Source organism: Ceratotherium simum, chromosome 6 (genome assembly GCF_057802395.1).
Source record: "Ceratotherium simum simum isolate JZ-2026a chromosome 6, ASM5780239v1, whole genome shotgun sequence".
In the NCBI taxonomy this organism is placed as follows: domain Eukaryota; kingdom Metazoa; phylum Chordata; class Mammalia; order Perissodactyla; family Rhinocerotidae; genus Ceratotherium; species Ceratotherium simum.
The window spans coordinates 82,760,549-82,777,988 of NC_141905.1; the positions used below are offsets into that span (position 1 = coordinate 82,760,549).

Below are 17,440 nucleotides of genomic sequence, written 5' to 3' on the forward strand. Positions count from 1 at the left end.
CTTCCCCGGCCCGGGACAGAACGCCCCTCACCCACAATGTGACCGCCCCGGCCGGTCCAGCAGCCGCGGGGCCCTCCGCTGCGCGCCCGCATCCCGTGGGTGGCGGACGCAAACTTCCGCGAACAAAAGAGTTGTCTGCAAACGATGCGGGAACTTCGGGGCGAGCGGGACCACCTGGGTTCCGGGGCTCAGCGCCTTAGCCGCCGCCGCGAGCCAGGGCTCAAGTTGAGACGCGGAGAGGAAGACACCCCCGGGCGCAGCCGTCCCCGCACCCGCCCCGGGAAGCGAAGACTTTTCCGCAGGGGCCGGGATGGTTCGTTCCCCTGGCTACGCTCTGACAAGTCTCACGCCCGCACCAGGGGCGACACTCAGCGCCCCGAGAAACCACCCGACCCAACGCGAAACAAGGCGGAAAAAAAGGAAACCAGCAACATAAAAAATAAATAATTTTTAAAAGGACAAGCCCAGCACACACGCGAGCAGGGAGGGCTCCCTCCAGCCGGCGGCCGGGGCGCACATAGCAGGGACCTCCGCTCTGGACCGGCCTCCCGGCCGCCACCGCCGCCGCCCGGCCCGGGGTCGCTTACTGTGCGCGGCGGGACGCTTCGCGCTCCGGCCCCGCGCCGTCGCCGCCGGCGCTCGCCAAGTCGTCCGGGCTGCCCGCCGCGCGTCCGCCGCGCGCACGCTCTCCTGCCGGCGCCGAGCGCTTTGTACCGAGCGGCTCCCAGAGAGGAGGAAATCGACTTGTCACTTCCTGAACTGTTTGCAACTCGTCCCTTTAACCAGCCCCAGCCAGGCCGCCCGCGCCCGCCGCCGCCGCCCGACCGCGGCTGCGTGTCGCTGAGTCCGGGGCTCTGCGGGCCGCGTCGCGGGCCCGGGCGCTCGGCGCGGCGGCGGCGGCGGCGGCGGCGTGCAAGAGCCGGGCGGCGTGCGGCGGCGGGCGAGTGTGCAGTGCGCGTAGCCGCCGGTGGGCGGGGAGTGGGGGGGGGTCGCAGCGCGCCGCCGGCGGGGCTAGAGGGCGTCCTGCCAGCAGCGCCGCGCGCCGCTCGCCGCTCGCCGCTCGCCGAGCTCGCGCCTGCGAGGCCCCGGGACGCGGGAAGTGGCCCCCGGGCCGGGCCGCCGCCACCTCCGCGGCTGCCCGGGCCCTGGGCCAGGGGCCCCGTGAGCGCCCTCCCCCGCCCCCCGCACAAGCCGGGACGAAAACCCTGGGCCGCGTGGACTTCAGACGTCCAGCTTCCGGGTTGTTGGGGTTTTTTTGAGGTTTTAAAGAAACGATCATTTCAGTGGCGTGCTGGGCGGCAGGGGAGGGGGAACCCTGTTAGTTTTGTCACACTTTGGGAAAATAAAGCGCTGGTTTCCTAACTCGGGGCGCTAATCGAAATAAAGGAATGTGTACTTCAGAAGCCACATCCAAAGTATATGCAACTGGTGAAGGAAGGATTTGTGGTTGCTAAGCAGAGGCAGAGCATGTTTAGTTCTGTAACTTAGGATGTTGACTTAAGTTCAGGAATGTAACCCTGATAGAATAAGCAGAGTATTTTCATTGTGCTGCTCACCTGGGGGAGGGGGATTGTTTTCCTTGTGAAGTGAAGCCCCAGATTTCCCATTACTCCTTCCTACTGTGTATGTTATTTTATTGACCTTGTATCCAAAAAGAGATTTTTAAAGAGAAGGTTTTTAAAAAGAACTCCCTATGCCTGTTTTGTGTTCTCCTTTGCCAAAAAAACAAAACACCTCATTACTTTACATGGATTGTGTCTGCACCATTTGAATGGTTCTATTCATAAATCAGGAAACTTTTTCTGTTGCTTCTAGGAACATTTAATTGGTTTTAATCCAATGTTTGAATCCCAGTATCAAACATAAATGAACAATTAACTTCTTGAGCTTGTGTGCACTTGGGAAACTATTATATTTCACCGCTATTGCTGAAATATTTCAGTTTCTCATCACACTGGACCCATTCTTTTTCAGAAAATCCTGAGCTAACATCTCCTTTCACACTAACTACAGCTCACTCCAGTGATTTCTGCTGCAAGATTAGGATGGGCAAAAATCAGAAGGATGTGACTCCATTCAAGCAGATGATGTGGGATATAATCACTTCATCCTTAGAAAGCCAAAATGAACTAATAGGCAGAATACTAAGATACTGATATCCTTATCCATAAACATTGCTTTAAAAAATTTTATCAAGGGCCAATTTTGAAAGGAGCAAGTACTAAGTCTTCCTTGGTTGAACAAAGAAAGGCACAAGGGATAATTTGAAAATGCTGCTACACTTCCCTAATGCCATCTTATCACTGCGTCACTCAGCCTTTGAAAGCTTTAAGGATATAGTTTAATTTACTTGTTATTAGGAGGCCTAGAGTGACTCCTGCTGGCAAACATTCAGTTTATTTCTGCAATTACTAGTTCATTGGGTCAACTTAAAAAACAAAATGCAGCGGTCCCAACTGGAAACAATTATTGCAACCATTATTCTTGTTGCTTTCAGGATGATTTTAGTCTCACAAAATTCCAAGGATTGTGATTATGGCAAGCTCCTTCGCTGTAACACCTCCTTTCCAACCTAAAGCAGCCTGTTTTTCTGGTTCTGACGCTTTCTTAAGAGTGTGCAGAACTAAAATACCTGTGTAAGGAGTTGTGCTCCTAACCAACGAATAGCTATTTCTCATTTACTTAATTTGAATCTTCAAAGGCTACAAATATATACACATTAAGGCCTGTCACTTAACCTTCCATACTATAGGCTCTTCCCATATTATGTAATAAGTCCTACAGACATAAAACACCCCACCTTTTAGGGCTATTCTACACAATTCTTTATTATAAAAAATCCTTTTCCAAAAGGTTGTATATTAGAGTTTTGCTCAATTCACAAGAGTAAATATAAACTCAGCAGAACTCCATATTAAAAACAATGTAAGTTGCAATCGGGGAAGAGGGGCTAAGCTGCCTACCTTTGTGCAATCCTAAAAGGTCAAAACCAAATCAAAACCAGATTTAGAGCACAACCAGACACCTAAACACAAATTCATAAGCCAATTTAGAAATAAATCCATAAATAATCCAAAAATGATAACTTGTAACTTTTCCACTATCATCAACCAACAGTAACCTGGTTAAGCCATGGAACGCCCTGGGAAATATCAAATGTAGAGATTACCTACAGTCTCACTCCAAGACCAATATATGAAATCCAGGGATAAAACACAGCCATACTGGCTCTCCTGGCTCCCCTCAAAGCACAACTACCAAATGGAGGAATGCCTGTGTGTATGGTATGCATCATATGTCTACTCAAAACTGCCTGGGAGATTTAAACTGAGTATCATTCTATACTAGAGAGCTCCCCCATTCGCAAGTTTAAAGCTCTTAAGCAACAAGAGACAATAAGGGTGTATTTTATGAAAAAAGGGTGTAACCAACTATACTTGTATCAACAAGCTAATAAAAGTATTCACCTAAGCACATTTGCGCAGAGGAGGGTAAAGGTTGGGAACTGATATGCACTAAGGAGTGTCCTAGGTAGTTAGTGGGTGTTTTATTTTTCTGCCTTTAGAACCAGATAAATGTGATATTCAAACAACAAGGAGCTAAGCTTTGAAGTCTGAGCAAGTACCAGTCAATGTTGCTCAGTTTTTCCCATCAAATCTATCATACCTATGGTTGTAAAAAGAGCTCACCACTAAAAAATGATAAACTAGTTTGTCTCTGAGAATAACATATTATTCTTTTTAGACTAACAAAGTAAGTGAAACAAATAGCAAACATGTTACACACTGGACCCAACAGCAGTATGCAGATGTGTATGTTACCCCTTTATTCAGCTTCCAAAAGCCACTGGCTCTTTCTCACAACTGTTGTATTAAAGGCCAGTCATTCACATTTCACACTGTCCTTTCTACATCTGAAAAGATCTTTTTAAAAACAGAACCTTTTGAAATTGTTTATAATAGATGTGGGAAAGACAGACATCACCAAGTCCACCTGAAGCATTTTCAAAGAGATTGGCTACTGAAAACAAGTTAGCAAAATACAATTCTTTGCAAAATATGGAAAGTTTTGGTTATAGATGGAAGCCAAAAATTTGAACCTACTATGGGGGCAATTTCCTTATGTGGATCTTATTCAGAGAAATTAAGTTCTATAATTGTTCCCACATCTATGATCCAGCTACAACTAACAGCCCTACCTACATAAGTGTATAACAACACACTAATCCTTCTGTTCTCTCCTTTCTGTTCTTTTTATCTTGTGTTCTGAAACCTTTCCACTGATGAAAATGAATTATAGCACTGGCTGGAGATATACAGATATAGAGATACACACACATATATATATCTATACACATGTACATATACATATATATATATCTATCCCATATCTATACACACACATGTTTTTTAAGAGGTATTTTGGTTCTTAAAGACAAAGTTACTTTTTGATTCAAGAACTAAATAAAACAAATTTATTTTCACTGAAAAATAACCACTGCAGTGAATTTAATGATATCAATCTAACTCCTTTGATACAAAATGCGAGTTGAAAGCAGCTTGAAGGGGAATGCCTATTGCAATCAGTACATGTGAACCTGCACAGCTTTGTAACCAAACGTCTAGCACCATTGAGGTACGAAGCATGCCAGCTGGGACGGCATTGTGCACCACAAAGTGTGGGTTGTAAGCCTAAGTCCTGAACACAAACCCTGGTTTCCAAGTTAGCAGGTGCTGAAAACACAGCAAATGTCACGCTTGCAACTCACTGGATGGAAGAGCTCTGGGTAAAGTAAGCTAAAAAGAACAGAGCAACAGTTAAAACTTAGTTCAATTTGATTTTACTTTGTTTGGTTTTGGGGTTTTTTTTTGCAGTTAATAGTAGTTATCGGTGTTATGTGCTACAAGAAAATACAAGCATGAAGAAACAGAGATTGAAAAGTTTATTTATGGTAAATAAGCAAAAATAAATATAACGAAGGCTTTTCACTATCTACATGCAAAGTTACTGGCATATGTAAAACTTACCAAACCTATTTTACTATTTTAATACTAAGATTCAAAAGCATAATTAATGCCTTGCCTTTCCCTCATCTATTTATGATCTTAGCTGAAGTAGACTCTAATTAGTATCACTATAACATGGTTAGTTATCCATAACCTAGTTTGCCTCAGTCACTCCACCCAAAACGTAGCTAAAAACAAGTTACAGTATTTTCATATTGCTATACATTGAATTTAATCTAGAAAATATTTCAACAGCATACCCAAACTAAATGTTTATTTTATCATCTTCAAATCATTTCAATTATTTTTCTTAAATATTCTTTAGTGGAATTCAGACTTAGTATTTGAGATACAAGCCCAAAATTTAACTTAATTTTTCTCTTCTGTCAACTATCTGCCATATAAGTCACGCCTCAAGAAAAATCTATTTTTAACTCATCCCCAGTGATATGCTTAAAGCTACTGCTATCCTGACTATCCCCATAAAAATGACACTGAGTGAATTTCATTTTCGTTAGGTAGAGAGGAAACTGTGAAACTAGATAGTCTGTGATTTCACAGAGTTTAAATACCCAATCTAAAGACTGAATCCCTTGGATTTAAGATATGAAGAAAAAAAATTAGTCTCTGGCTCCAATGGGCAGAACATTCCTGGGAGCAGTATGAAAAGAACATTTCCCCTAGATACGATATTAGCCTGTGAATTTCTTAACTCTCCTCAGCAGTCTGTCAATCTTCTACATTAACCAAAAGCAAGGGTGTTTTATCATACCCATTACTGTTTATAAGAGGGACTAGCCTTGCCTATTTTGTACGTGCATACCCTACAGCTGACCCGAAACAGAAAAGAACTGATATGAATGAGGACTTGGCTTGCAATTTTAAATACTATTTACAGCTCCTGTTAACTTTCATAAGGAACAAAAAAAACCAAAAACTTTGATCAAAACCAGGTAATTCAACCATTGTACTGGTAAACTACCTAATTTAAAGTAGTGAAGCTTTGATTACTTTCTGTCCTAATGACGTACATATCCTATTAATCTCATCTATGTAGAACTTTTTGAAAATGGTTCAAAGACTTAACCTATTTGAGGTTAACTAGAGTAAGTGACACTGCTCTGGCCAGCATTTCTATAGTCATACTAAGCACTCTAGGCATGGAGATATTCACTTAACCACTGATAAAAAGTTTAAATAAACAAACCTAAAAAACCAAATGTTTTCTAGACTAGCATAAACAACTAATTCACTGCACTTTACATACTATACTGTCAGTTCTAGTATAAACTAAGGGCAAATCAGATAAACTATTTAAAGTATTACCCAACATCAAACTTTGAAATGCCACTATGAATGGCACTTTTAACTCAACTTACAGCAAGGAAAATAAACATGCCTCAGTGATGAAAGAAATCAAATCTAAATGATGCAAGGTAGAAATCAATGATATGGGCCGGCCCTGTGGCTTAGCGGTTAAGTGCGTGCTCTCTGATGCTGGCGGCCCGGGTTCGGATCCCGGGCGCACACCGGCGCACCGCTTCTCCGGCCACGCTGAGGCTGCATCCCACATACGACAACTAGAAGGCTGTGCAACTATGACATACAACTATCTACTGGGGCTTTGGGGGGAAAATAAATAAATAAATCTTTAAAAAAAAAAAAAAAAGAAATCAATGATAAAAATCTTAGCCCACTACTTCCTCAACGCCCAGTAAAAGACACAAATCCAACTTAACAACTTTCATTAAACCTGATGCTTGGTCATTTGGGGCACCTGCTCTCAGTTCCCTTGTTTGAAGTCACTGGGAATAATACCTTGGCATTCAGATCTAAGGAAGGAAGGTGCACCATACCCTTGACCATTTGTTTTCAATTCAAATGCATCCACATTCATATTTTCCCCACCACACCTACATTTATTACTAAATAATTTCCACTTAGATAATAATCTTAAATCTGAGGGGTATTCTTAGAGTCTGCTGAAACAAGTCAGAAAGGACATTTCATAAAAATCTGGCATTATGACATGTGGTCATTTCCCAACTAAATGAAAAGGTACTTCAGCACGAGCCCTATCTAGAGACTAAGGAAAAAGGAGCTACAGAGCACGACTTTTTAAGAAGTTCTGAAAGGCCCACCTATTCCACACTGTCCTTCTGACTTACTTATCTACCACTCCTCCTCCTCTCTTCACTCATCTCATCCCTCCTGGAATACAAATACCTTACAATGGAACTGAATACATTAACTCGGTGGCACTGAGGATTAAAATCCTGAACAATTCAATATATTAGCTCCAATGAAAAGGTCGGTCCTTGGAGAAAAGAGTATTTATTTGGCATTGGTGTGTGCTAGGAATCATGCTAAGCTGCTCTACATTTATTTTTCTCATTTACTATTCACAACCCTATTATGTAGAGTCACAACTGCTTCTCGCTCCACTATATCAAACTGCTTCAAAGAAACGTACTGAAGGGAAACCAACCTTAAATAAGTATCTACTATGCATCTACTATGCATTAGGCACTTTGCTAGCACCCTTAACATACTTCAATTTCATTGAGGGGATAAACAGTTATAGGACAGTAGAGTAGGGAAGAATTAATAAGGAGATCCTTCAGATTATCACAATCTTGCTTAGGCCCAATCTTGATCTCGATATTTCTTTTTTTCTTTTTTTTTTAAAGATTTTATTTATTTTATTTTTCCCCCCAAAGCCCCAGTGGATAGTTGTGTGTTGTAGCTGCACATCCTTCTAGTTGCTGTATGTGGGACTCGGCCTCAGGATGAACGGAGAAGTGGTGCCTCGATGCGCACCCGGGATCCGAACCCGGGCCACCAGCATCGCAGCGCGTGCACTTAACCACCAAGCACAGGGCCGGCCCGGTCTCGATATTTCTATATATAAAATTGAAGTGGACTAAACAATTAGATGTAATTTTCTGAGTTTCTTGGACAAAACATCTCTATGGTCAAATAAATACAAACTGAATTATCAAACATATATCAGAGACAATCAATACTCAAATCTAAAGTTTACCAATGAATGCACGAAGACGTTTTTTAGATTGAAAAATACTCATGTGATTGCTTCGAATGTTTTATTATATGTACATATACTTCTTCATATACACGAACAGATAGATACCTTGGTTTAAAAGAACCATAAAGTGCCCTAACAATTGATATTTAGCTAATGAAGTATTTAAACTTCCCATATATAGTGGAAACCTATTTTGTAGGCCTTTCTCTGAACCTTAAATCAATTTCAGCTGTTATTATGGACTGAATGTTTGTGTCTCCCCAAAATTCATATGTTGAAGCCCTAACCCCCTAAAGTGATGGTATTTGGAGATGGGGCCTTTGGGAGGTAATTAGGGTTAGATGAAGTCATGAGGGTGGGGCCCTCAGGATGGGATTAGCGCCTTTATAAGAAGAGACACCAGAAAACATGCTCACTCACTCACGCTCACTTTCTCCCCTCAAGCACGCACAAAGAGGTCAAGTGAACATCCAGGGAGATGGCAACTGCCTACAAGCCAAGGGAAGAGGCCTCAGAATGAAACCTACCTTGCCAGCACCTTGATCTTGGAATTCCCAGTCTCCAGACTATGAAAAATAAATTTCTGTTGTTTAAGCCACCCAGTCTATGGCAGCCAGGCTGACTAACATAGGGATAGAGAAGAACTTTAAGTATCACCTACTGAACGCCTTTGTTTTACAGAGAGAAAAACTAAAGCCCAGAAAAGGAAAGTGACTGGCCTAGGTTTCGATCATTTTTTTCTCCAAAATTTATTATTAAAAAAAAATCATTTCTGGGGGCTGGCCCGGTGGCGCAAGCAGTTAAGTGCACGCGCTCCACTGCGGCAGCCCGGGGTTCACTGGTTTGGATCCTGGGTGCGGACCGACGCACTGCTTCGCAAGCCATGCTGTGGTGGCGTCCCATATAAAGTAGAGGAAGATGGGCATGGATGTTAGCCCAGGGCCAGTCTTCCTTGGCAAAAAGAGGAGGATTGGCAGATGTTAGCTCAGGGCCGATCTTCCTCACAAAAAAAAAAAAAATCATTTCTCTTTGATAGTTATTCTATTACCTAACAGATTTTAAACACAAATTATCTGTTACTATAATGAAAGGAACCAAAATAAATGGAATTTCAAGTTCAGAAAATAATCTGATGTTGGATTTGTCACAAATTAAATCATTAATCACATGGACTTAATAACAAAATGATCTCTCTTCCTTGGGGTATATAAAGTCTTTATCACACAGAGAGGTTCCAAGAGTAAACCTCAGCTCACTAAACGAACAAACCTTTGGAAAAGACAGGCTTATTTCATAGTGAGGTACAGCACGTGGAATTGCCCTCATAGTTTAATCCAGTTAATTACTTTTTAATTAAATAATGACTACAACAACTGGCACTTCCAACTACAAAGCCATACAGAATTCTGTCCTATCTCTTGAACAAACTATATTATCAGCGATTTGACCAACTGGCTCTCGTCACAGAATCAGAGCTTTCCTTCTAGACCTGTTAGGGTTTCCAGAGGGAATAAACAGTTGTGACTTGTGTGCCTTGCTTATGTCAGCTTCTCAAAAATCAACAAACATTATTCTCATTCGAAACAATAGCATAAAAGCAGTTTCACTGATTCACAAATGGACCACAAAGGTTCTATTTATAAATAACACAACATGTAGTTTTCACTTACAATTTTAGGCCTTTCTTCCAAAACTTGCACACAGCTCTTTAATTCAACCCAGTATGTTTCATTAAATACCATATTATGATTTTCCCCATTCAGGCTCCAACTAGGCTTCTTGTTGAGGATATGGAAGGAAAACCTAATTATTGCTGCTTCAGTGCATCTAAATTTATTTCATTACCAAAATCAACAGAGTAAAGGCTAGATGCTGTCGCAGAAAGGCAGAAGGATATGGAATGTAAACTGTTCTTTCCTCTACTCTGCCCCCGTCCTGCCCTACCCCTCCAAGTTCCATGGTTGGAAATCATCCTAACATTTTTCATCCTAACATTTTTTTAGCCAGGATGTACTAAAATTAGATGAGAACAAAGGACTGACATTTTCATTTTAGAGGAGGGGTTAGGAGAAAAATCTGAACTGGCAGCACCCACTCTCTTCTACATTCAGCCTCTTCCTCTCGACTATTCCCTTGTCTTTGAAGCAGTAAGGGAGGCAACAGCAGGGGAACTACAGCCACCCAACAGCACTTCTCTTCTGCTATAATCACTGATAATAATAAACTGCTTCATCTGTAAATATGTTAATGAAGAGTGAGAAATACAGTTCATGGTCCCCTTATTCAATCAGAGTACTTTTCATATGTCTTTCTAAGCTCCTCAGATAATATCCAGGATATACTAATTGCTGGTTCATGTGTAAATTTTTAGGTATTTGGAAAAACAAATGGGTTAGATTTGCTTTTCTTAAAAAGCTTCTGGATAGCATGCACAATAAAGATCACTCACTAACATACTTATTTCCTGATGCAGTAATAACAACACATATTTAAAAACATAACAGAAGAATTTACCATTTCTTCAGAATGGGACATTTAAAAATGAAAAAAAGTAGATTTTGGTTTTTTATATCTTCTAATAAAATAGGCAAGTAATTTGCAAATACTTTTAAGGTACAATTGATCTCTTGGTTGTAAGTCTTTCTTACAATGGTATCAGCATGACAAAAGTACATTCTGCCAGCCTCTACATCCCAGTTTTTGAAGTTCTACTCCATAAAAGCAGGATATTGATACATTCATGTCTTGGGAATTATTCCTATCTTTTTAATTTGGTTTCCCTGGGACTAAACTACAGGTCCACACAGCGACAGCTCAAAATTCAGTTAGAGAAGCCCTTTTAATGATAGTCTAGTGTATTGTGTTGTAAAGATTTTAAAAACTCAGTAAGTACCGACTCAAGCTCTCTTTTTTTCTGGTTACTGGAGCCCATCTTGACATCTAAGCTGGAAATGAATGATCTTTCAGCAACACTCCAGGGATTTTGCTAAGGTCATATTCAATCATTCATTAGGCTTCTTACCCCTCGCTTTTCAGAGTTCCATTGTAGAGCTGGTTTTATTCAGCATTTATGTAGCCTGTGGGCTTGGGTATTTGTCTGCTTAATGTTGAGTTTCATTTCTATGCCCCTAACATAGGAATCCATCAATTGACCAAAGAATTTCGAACTATTCTTTTACTTTTCTAACAAATTGCATGGTATGTATGAAGAATAAATTAGCATTAATTTTCTTCCATTGACTGTCAAGAAAACATGCTCATGTGCTCCCCCTTCTTCTAAGGACATCTCTTTTCCTGCCTAACCAAGAGAAATGATAAGGGTTTCCTAATTTTTTTCCCACTATGCAATTGTCCTTCAACCTACCATGCTCCTGCCTCCCACAATAAAGCTCTAGGTCATAAGCAGCCTCCTTCCAGTGAAGTGTACTAGACAAGACTCCTTTCAGAGCCCATCAACACCCGCCCCACAATTAGCTAAAGAGGTTACTACTGTGGAACACAAGACATTTGGTCTCTTGCTCTCAAAGCAGAAGGCTGTCTCTGGAGCACATACACTCTAGCACAGTACCAAAAGCAGGAAATCAAACCCAGGTCTCCCCAGAGCAGTAGAATGCTGGCCTGGAGAGCAACTGACTTTTTCACATTTGTGTATATTTTCATTGTAGGCTACCAGGCACACAGGTACGCATAAATATATAAAACTTACTTAAGAGAACATAAACCAAAATCTATTAATATAGGCAGAGATACTCTATTTCTTTGCATATCAACTAAAAAAATTAGGGCCGGCCCCGTGGCTTAGGGGTTAAGTGCGCGCGCTCCACTGCTGGCAGCCTGGGTTTGGATCCCGGGCGCGCACCGACGCACCGCTTTTCCGGCCATGCTGAGGCCGCGTCCCACATACAGCAACTAGAAGGATGTGCAGCTATGACAGACAACTATCTACTGGGGCTTTGGGGGACAAAAATAAATTAAAAAATAATTTTTTTTAAATTATTTCAAAGCCATATAAAACTTAATTACTAATTTAGGTTCCTTAAAAATTAAGGTTTCTATTATACTCTGATGAATGTGAATTAAAGTCAACATATAATACTGCATTACAATATCACAGAAATTTAAAAATAAATACGTGAATTGAAACACGTTATTCATACAAGGGCCAGCCCTGTGGCTTAGCTGTTAAGTGCACACGTTCCGCTACTGGCGGCCCGGGTTCGATCCCGGGCTAGCACCGACGCACCGCTTCTCCAGCCATGCTGAGGCCGTGTCCCACATACAGCAACTAGAGGATGTGCAACTATGACATACAACTATCTGCTGGGGCTTTGGGGAAAAAAAAGGAGGAGGATTGGCAATAGATGTTAGCTCAGAGCCGGTCTTCCTCAGCAAAAAGAGGAGGATTAGCATGGATGTTAGCTCAGGGCTGATCTTCTTCACAAAAAGAAAAAAAGTCAACATATAATACTGCATTACAATATCACAGAAATTTAAAAATAAATAAGTGAATTGAAACACATTATTCATACAAAGGCAAAATCTTTTTGTATATGTTTACCTCCCTTCTTCCCCCAAAATAAATAGAAAATTGCTTGCATATCACAGATGAAGAAGAAAGGCAAACTCACTGCTACTACAATGGGAAAAAAATCATTCAAGGACAGTTTGTACTTATTTTAAAATGGCTTTAGTCAAGCTGCCAAGAGTAGTGTCAGGTTTGATTCTCATATGCATAAATGCCAGTCCCAAAAAGCAACTGTAACTTGTGCACCTGGCTTAAAACAAAATTTTCTGAAACCTTTCTATCTGTTAATTGGTGTAACCCGCCCATTCAGGCCTCAAATCCCTTTGGACTTGCATACGCACTTCCTACACACAGAAGTGCCCTGTTATGCAGCAATAACATCATAATGAAAAGCAACAATACTGTGCAGGCTCCACAGAGAAATCTCCTTTGCATTTCAATCAAGTTTCCTCAAAATAAAAGTGTCTTTTGATGAAATAAAATTACAATTCCAACTTCTTATCCAGAGAAAACAGCATTCACTACATACTTACTGCTCCCTTTTATAAGTGTACAATTTCTTTCAGTTATCCCCCTTTTCATATGATTTAACAAAACTAAGTTTAATAATAACATATTTATGACTTGTTTCAGTAACTTGGGGACATTTACTGGCCTGGTTTTTAAAGCGCAATATTATTTGAAAAGACTAATTTATTGTTAGCATTTTTGGGCCTTCCATTTGTTCTGATTTAAACCTCCAAGAGGCTGGCTTCCAGTAGGATTAAACTCATAAAAGGAGATGACAACTCCCTTTCCCTAACCTTATCAACAGCTCCATGATTCCCAAACAAAATCCTTCATCTTTACAAACGGAACACACATAATACCCCCATGATAGTGACTCAACGAGCTTTTTAACAAAGGCCCACTCCAAGCCATCAGTGACTCAAACCCAACGTCTCAGTCCACTTGCACAAAAAGCCTCTTGTGTTAGATTGGTGCTTTAACATAGCATATACTTAACAACTCAGAATTCTAAAAACGTACTTACATACTATTATCATATTTGAAATCAAGGAATATTAATGTGAAAAAAACAACAAAGACCACATCTCCTCAATAAATTATAAAACTATTTATATGTTTCCATGGTTTAAGATCCCATGTCTAGTTTGTAAAACCAATACAATTTTTTTTACTGTTTAAATCACATATATTTTGAAGTAATTTCTCACTTTTCACACGTTAAAAACTAGAGCTTTTCAAAAAATGTTATTTGTGTTGAAAGTTTATGTAAATGTCTTCAGTTACCTTGTGCAAGGCAGGGAGTAATCTTAATGGGTGATTAATGTTGATCTAAATCAAACCATCCTCCTCCCCTCTCTTGCCACTCCAGGGCAAAAATGAAAAGAAAAAAGATGTAATGCTAGACTTACTCATCACCGGAGTAACATTTACCAAACACACAAAAATTCTGTTCATTCTGTAACCCAACAGGCCCAAAAAGCTGAAAATCATCAAAAATTATATCAGTTTTTTTTAAAAAGTGATTGTGACTCCAATATTAAAATATTAACCCAAATACAAAATGGTATTAAATATTAATATACCTTAAATATTAATATTCCTTATCTTTTCAAAAATGTTAATAAACAAACTGTTTCTCTTGCTAACTAGCCCCTAACTAAAACATCTTTGTCCCTGTATCCCTGAGGACTTTATATATATATATATATAAATAAATATATATAAAAATAAATATATATATATAAATAAATATATATAAATATATATATATATTTATACGTAACTTACCACCCTTTCACAGAATGACACGATTCACTTCTCGATTAGGCGAGTCTTTTAAGACAAGTAGGGAGATGGTGAAAAGTAATGAAGGATGACTCACTATTCTCACAGGCCATAGATCAACACTGTGACTAACAAGGAGCTGCAGAGCTCCTAAAAATAACTGCCCACTTCTCGAACAGTATCCTTTACGTACCAATCCTTGTTCCCCAAATGAACTATAAATGCCATAAAGACAGAGACTTAGCACCTGGGAAGCAGAATGGGTTTTAGAGTCAGACCCAGAAAAGAATCCTGGCTCCACCCTGTACTAGCTGTTTGATACATCAAAACAGGAATAAGTAATATACACCTCAAAAAGCTGTTTCGAGGATACAATGACTTAGTAAGATAATATAACTTAACACAGTGCTAGCATATAACAGTATCGCTTAGCTGTCTTTCCTTCTATTTCCTATTTATCCCTCACAGTGTGTAAAAGACCAATAAGTCACAACATACAAGCTCAATAAATATTTCTTGATCAACTGATACATTTATCTTACTTTGTTTAATTATATACATGAAGGCTATAGGACTTTCTCAGGTATTAATTTTTTTAAAAACCACCATTCAACCCAAAATATTATACTTATTATGTTTCATAAATAGTCTAATAAAACACTAAGCAAGTTGTTTTGCTTATTATTCTGGCCCTGGAATAGTTTGGACAAATCTTAATAAAAAGCTATATTCAATTCAACTTTACCAAGGCACAAAAATCAAGAATACACGCTTTCTGTAAATTCATTTACTGCTTTAAAATTTTAAACTGTTCATCAGTTACAGGAAATTTTTTTAGTCAAAAAGAAAAATATTTACATTTTAATACAAAAGAAATTTTAAAATTATTCTTGGTTGATCTCTAAAACCCAACCACTACATACTCATGATTTTTTTTACCAACCTATTACATCTATTCAACATGTGCATCCTGTGTACTTGCTAAGCATTTATTTGCACTTGCATTTTCTGTGTCAGGTTTACTTTGATGTAGAGCTTCTTAAAAAAGCTAACTGAATTTGTCCAATGACAAGTCTCACGTTTTTTGGAAAACCAATGCTGCTACACTGTTTCCAGATCTGCCTCCAAAGCTGAACTTGGGTGTTGGCAGCTCTTCGAAAAGTTCAAATCCTGTCAGACAAAATTAAAATACTTTCATTAGGAATTGAATCTCACGGTTTAGAGAAATTTGCATTAACAATGTACTTTCAAACCATTATAAAATTATCTAATTCCAAACTCTAAATTGTGACTGAATTTCATTTTATGATTTTTCAATTCTACTGTATACATGTGTACACCCAAAAACACTTTGAATCAAACACGAAACAGACAAGAACGAATTGCAGAAAAGAGGCTTCCCATCCATCGCCCATTTCCTCCACTTCCTGTTTATCATCTCTTCAACTCTGCATCTCCTTTAGCCTACTTCACCATCTAGTCTGTAGGAAGCAGCTACCATGTGTTGAGTTCTTACCATGTATCCAATACTGTTCTGAGTGCTTTACATGTAGTAACTCAATCCACATCACACATATAAAAGCACTTAATACAGAAAGGTTAAATAACATGGAAATCAAAATGAATTTGCAGAAGATGAAAAATTTCTGGAAATGGATGGTGGTGATAATTGCACAACAATGTGAATTTACTTAATGCCACAGAACTATATACTTAAAAATAGTTAAATGGGGGCCGGCCCTGTGGCTTGGTGGTTAAGTGTGCGCGCTGCAATGCTGGTGGCCTGGGTTCGGATCCCGGGTGCGCATCAAGGCACCACTTCTCCGTCCATCCTGAGGCCGAGTCCCACATACAGCAACTAGAAGGATGTGCAGCTATGACATACAACTATCTACTGGGGCTTTGGGGGGAAAAAATAAAAAAATAAAAATAGTTAAATGGTGGGGCCGGCTCGGTGGCGTAGCAGTTAATTGCACGCAATCTGCTTTGGCGGCCCGGAGTTTGCAGGTTCGGATCCCGGGCATGCACCAACGCACGGCTTGTCAGGCCACGCTGTGGCGGCGTCCCATATAAAGTAGAGGGATGGGTATGGAATGTTAGCCCAGGGCCAGTCTTCCTTAGCAAAAAGAGGAGGACTGGCATCGGATGTTAGCTCAGGGCTAATCTTCCTCACACACACACACACAAAAAAAATGGTTAAATGGTAAATCTTATGGTGTATATATACATATTTTTTTTTAATTTATTTATTTATTTTTCCCCCCCAAAGCCCCAGTAGATAGTTGTCTGTCATAGCTGCACATCCTTCTAGTTGCTGTATGTGGGACGCGGCCTCAGGATGGACGGAGAAGCGGTGCGTCGGTGCGCGCCCGGGATCCGAACCCGGGCCGCCAGCATTGCAGCACGCGCACTTAACCGCTAAGCCACGGGGCCAGCCTAAATAAATAAAATCTTTAAAAAAAAAAAAAAAACAAATAAAAACTGATCATAAGAAAACTTTTCCAAAGGACAGGCCTTTTATTTATTTATTTTTAAAGCTTTTATTTATTTATTTATTTTCCCCCCAAAGCCCCAGTAGACAGCTGTATGTCATAGCTGCACATCCTCCTAGTTGCTGTATGTGGGACGCAGCCTCAGCATGGCCAGAGAAGCGGTGCGTCGCTGCACGCCCAGGATCCGAACCTGGGCCGCCAGCAGCGGAGCACGCGCACCTAACCACCAAGCCATGGGGCAGGCCCTGGACAGGGCTTTTAAATAACATGATATATTTTAATGCTGGAAACTGGAGTCACTGTGGTGAGTACAAGGGTATACACCCATATTTGTTCTATGAAATTCTACACGGGGCCGGCCCAGTGGCATAGCGCTGGAGTTCTTGCCTTCCGCTTCAGCAGCCCAGGTTCGCTGGTTCGGATCCTGGGCGTGGACCTACTCACTGCTCATCAAGCCATGCTGAGGCGGCGTCCCATAGAGAAGAACCAGAAGGACCTACAACTAGGTTATACAACTATGTACTGGGGCTTTGGGGAGAAAAAAGAAAAAGAGGAAGATTGACAACAGATGTTAGCA

The 17,440-nt window shown here is 40.4% G+C and overlaps 1 protein-coding gene across 4 annotated transcripts in view; it reads right to left on the reverse strand.

The window, feature by feature from the left end:
• EEF1AKMT2 (EEF1A lysine methyltransferase 2) overlaps nucleotides 1-17,440 on the reverse strand; it is a 76,058-nt gene that overhangs the window by 35,750 nt on the left and 22,868 nt on the right. For 3 of the 4 annotated variants that reach the window (XM_004438926.3, XM_087432816.1, XM_087432815.1), the window contains one exon: nucleotides 15,144-15,541. In XM_004438926.3, coding sequence (XP_004438983.1) covers nucleotides 15,447-15,541 — 95 coding nt within the window. In that variant the 3' untranslated portion in view covers nucleotides 15,144-15,446. Of the gene's footprint in view, nucleotides 1-15,143; nucleotides 15,542-17,440 lie in introns of those variants that run through there. The other variant, XM_087432813.1, reaches the window with a different exon arrangement.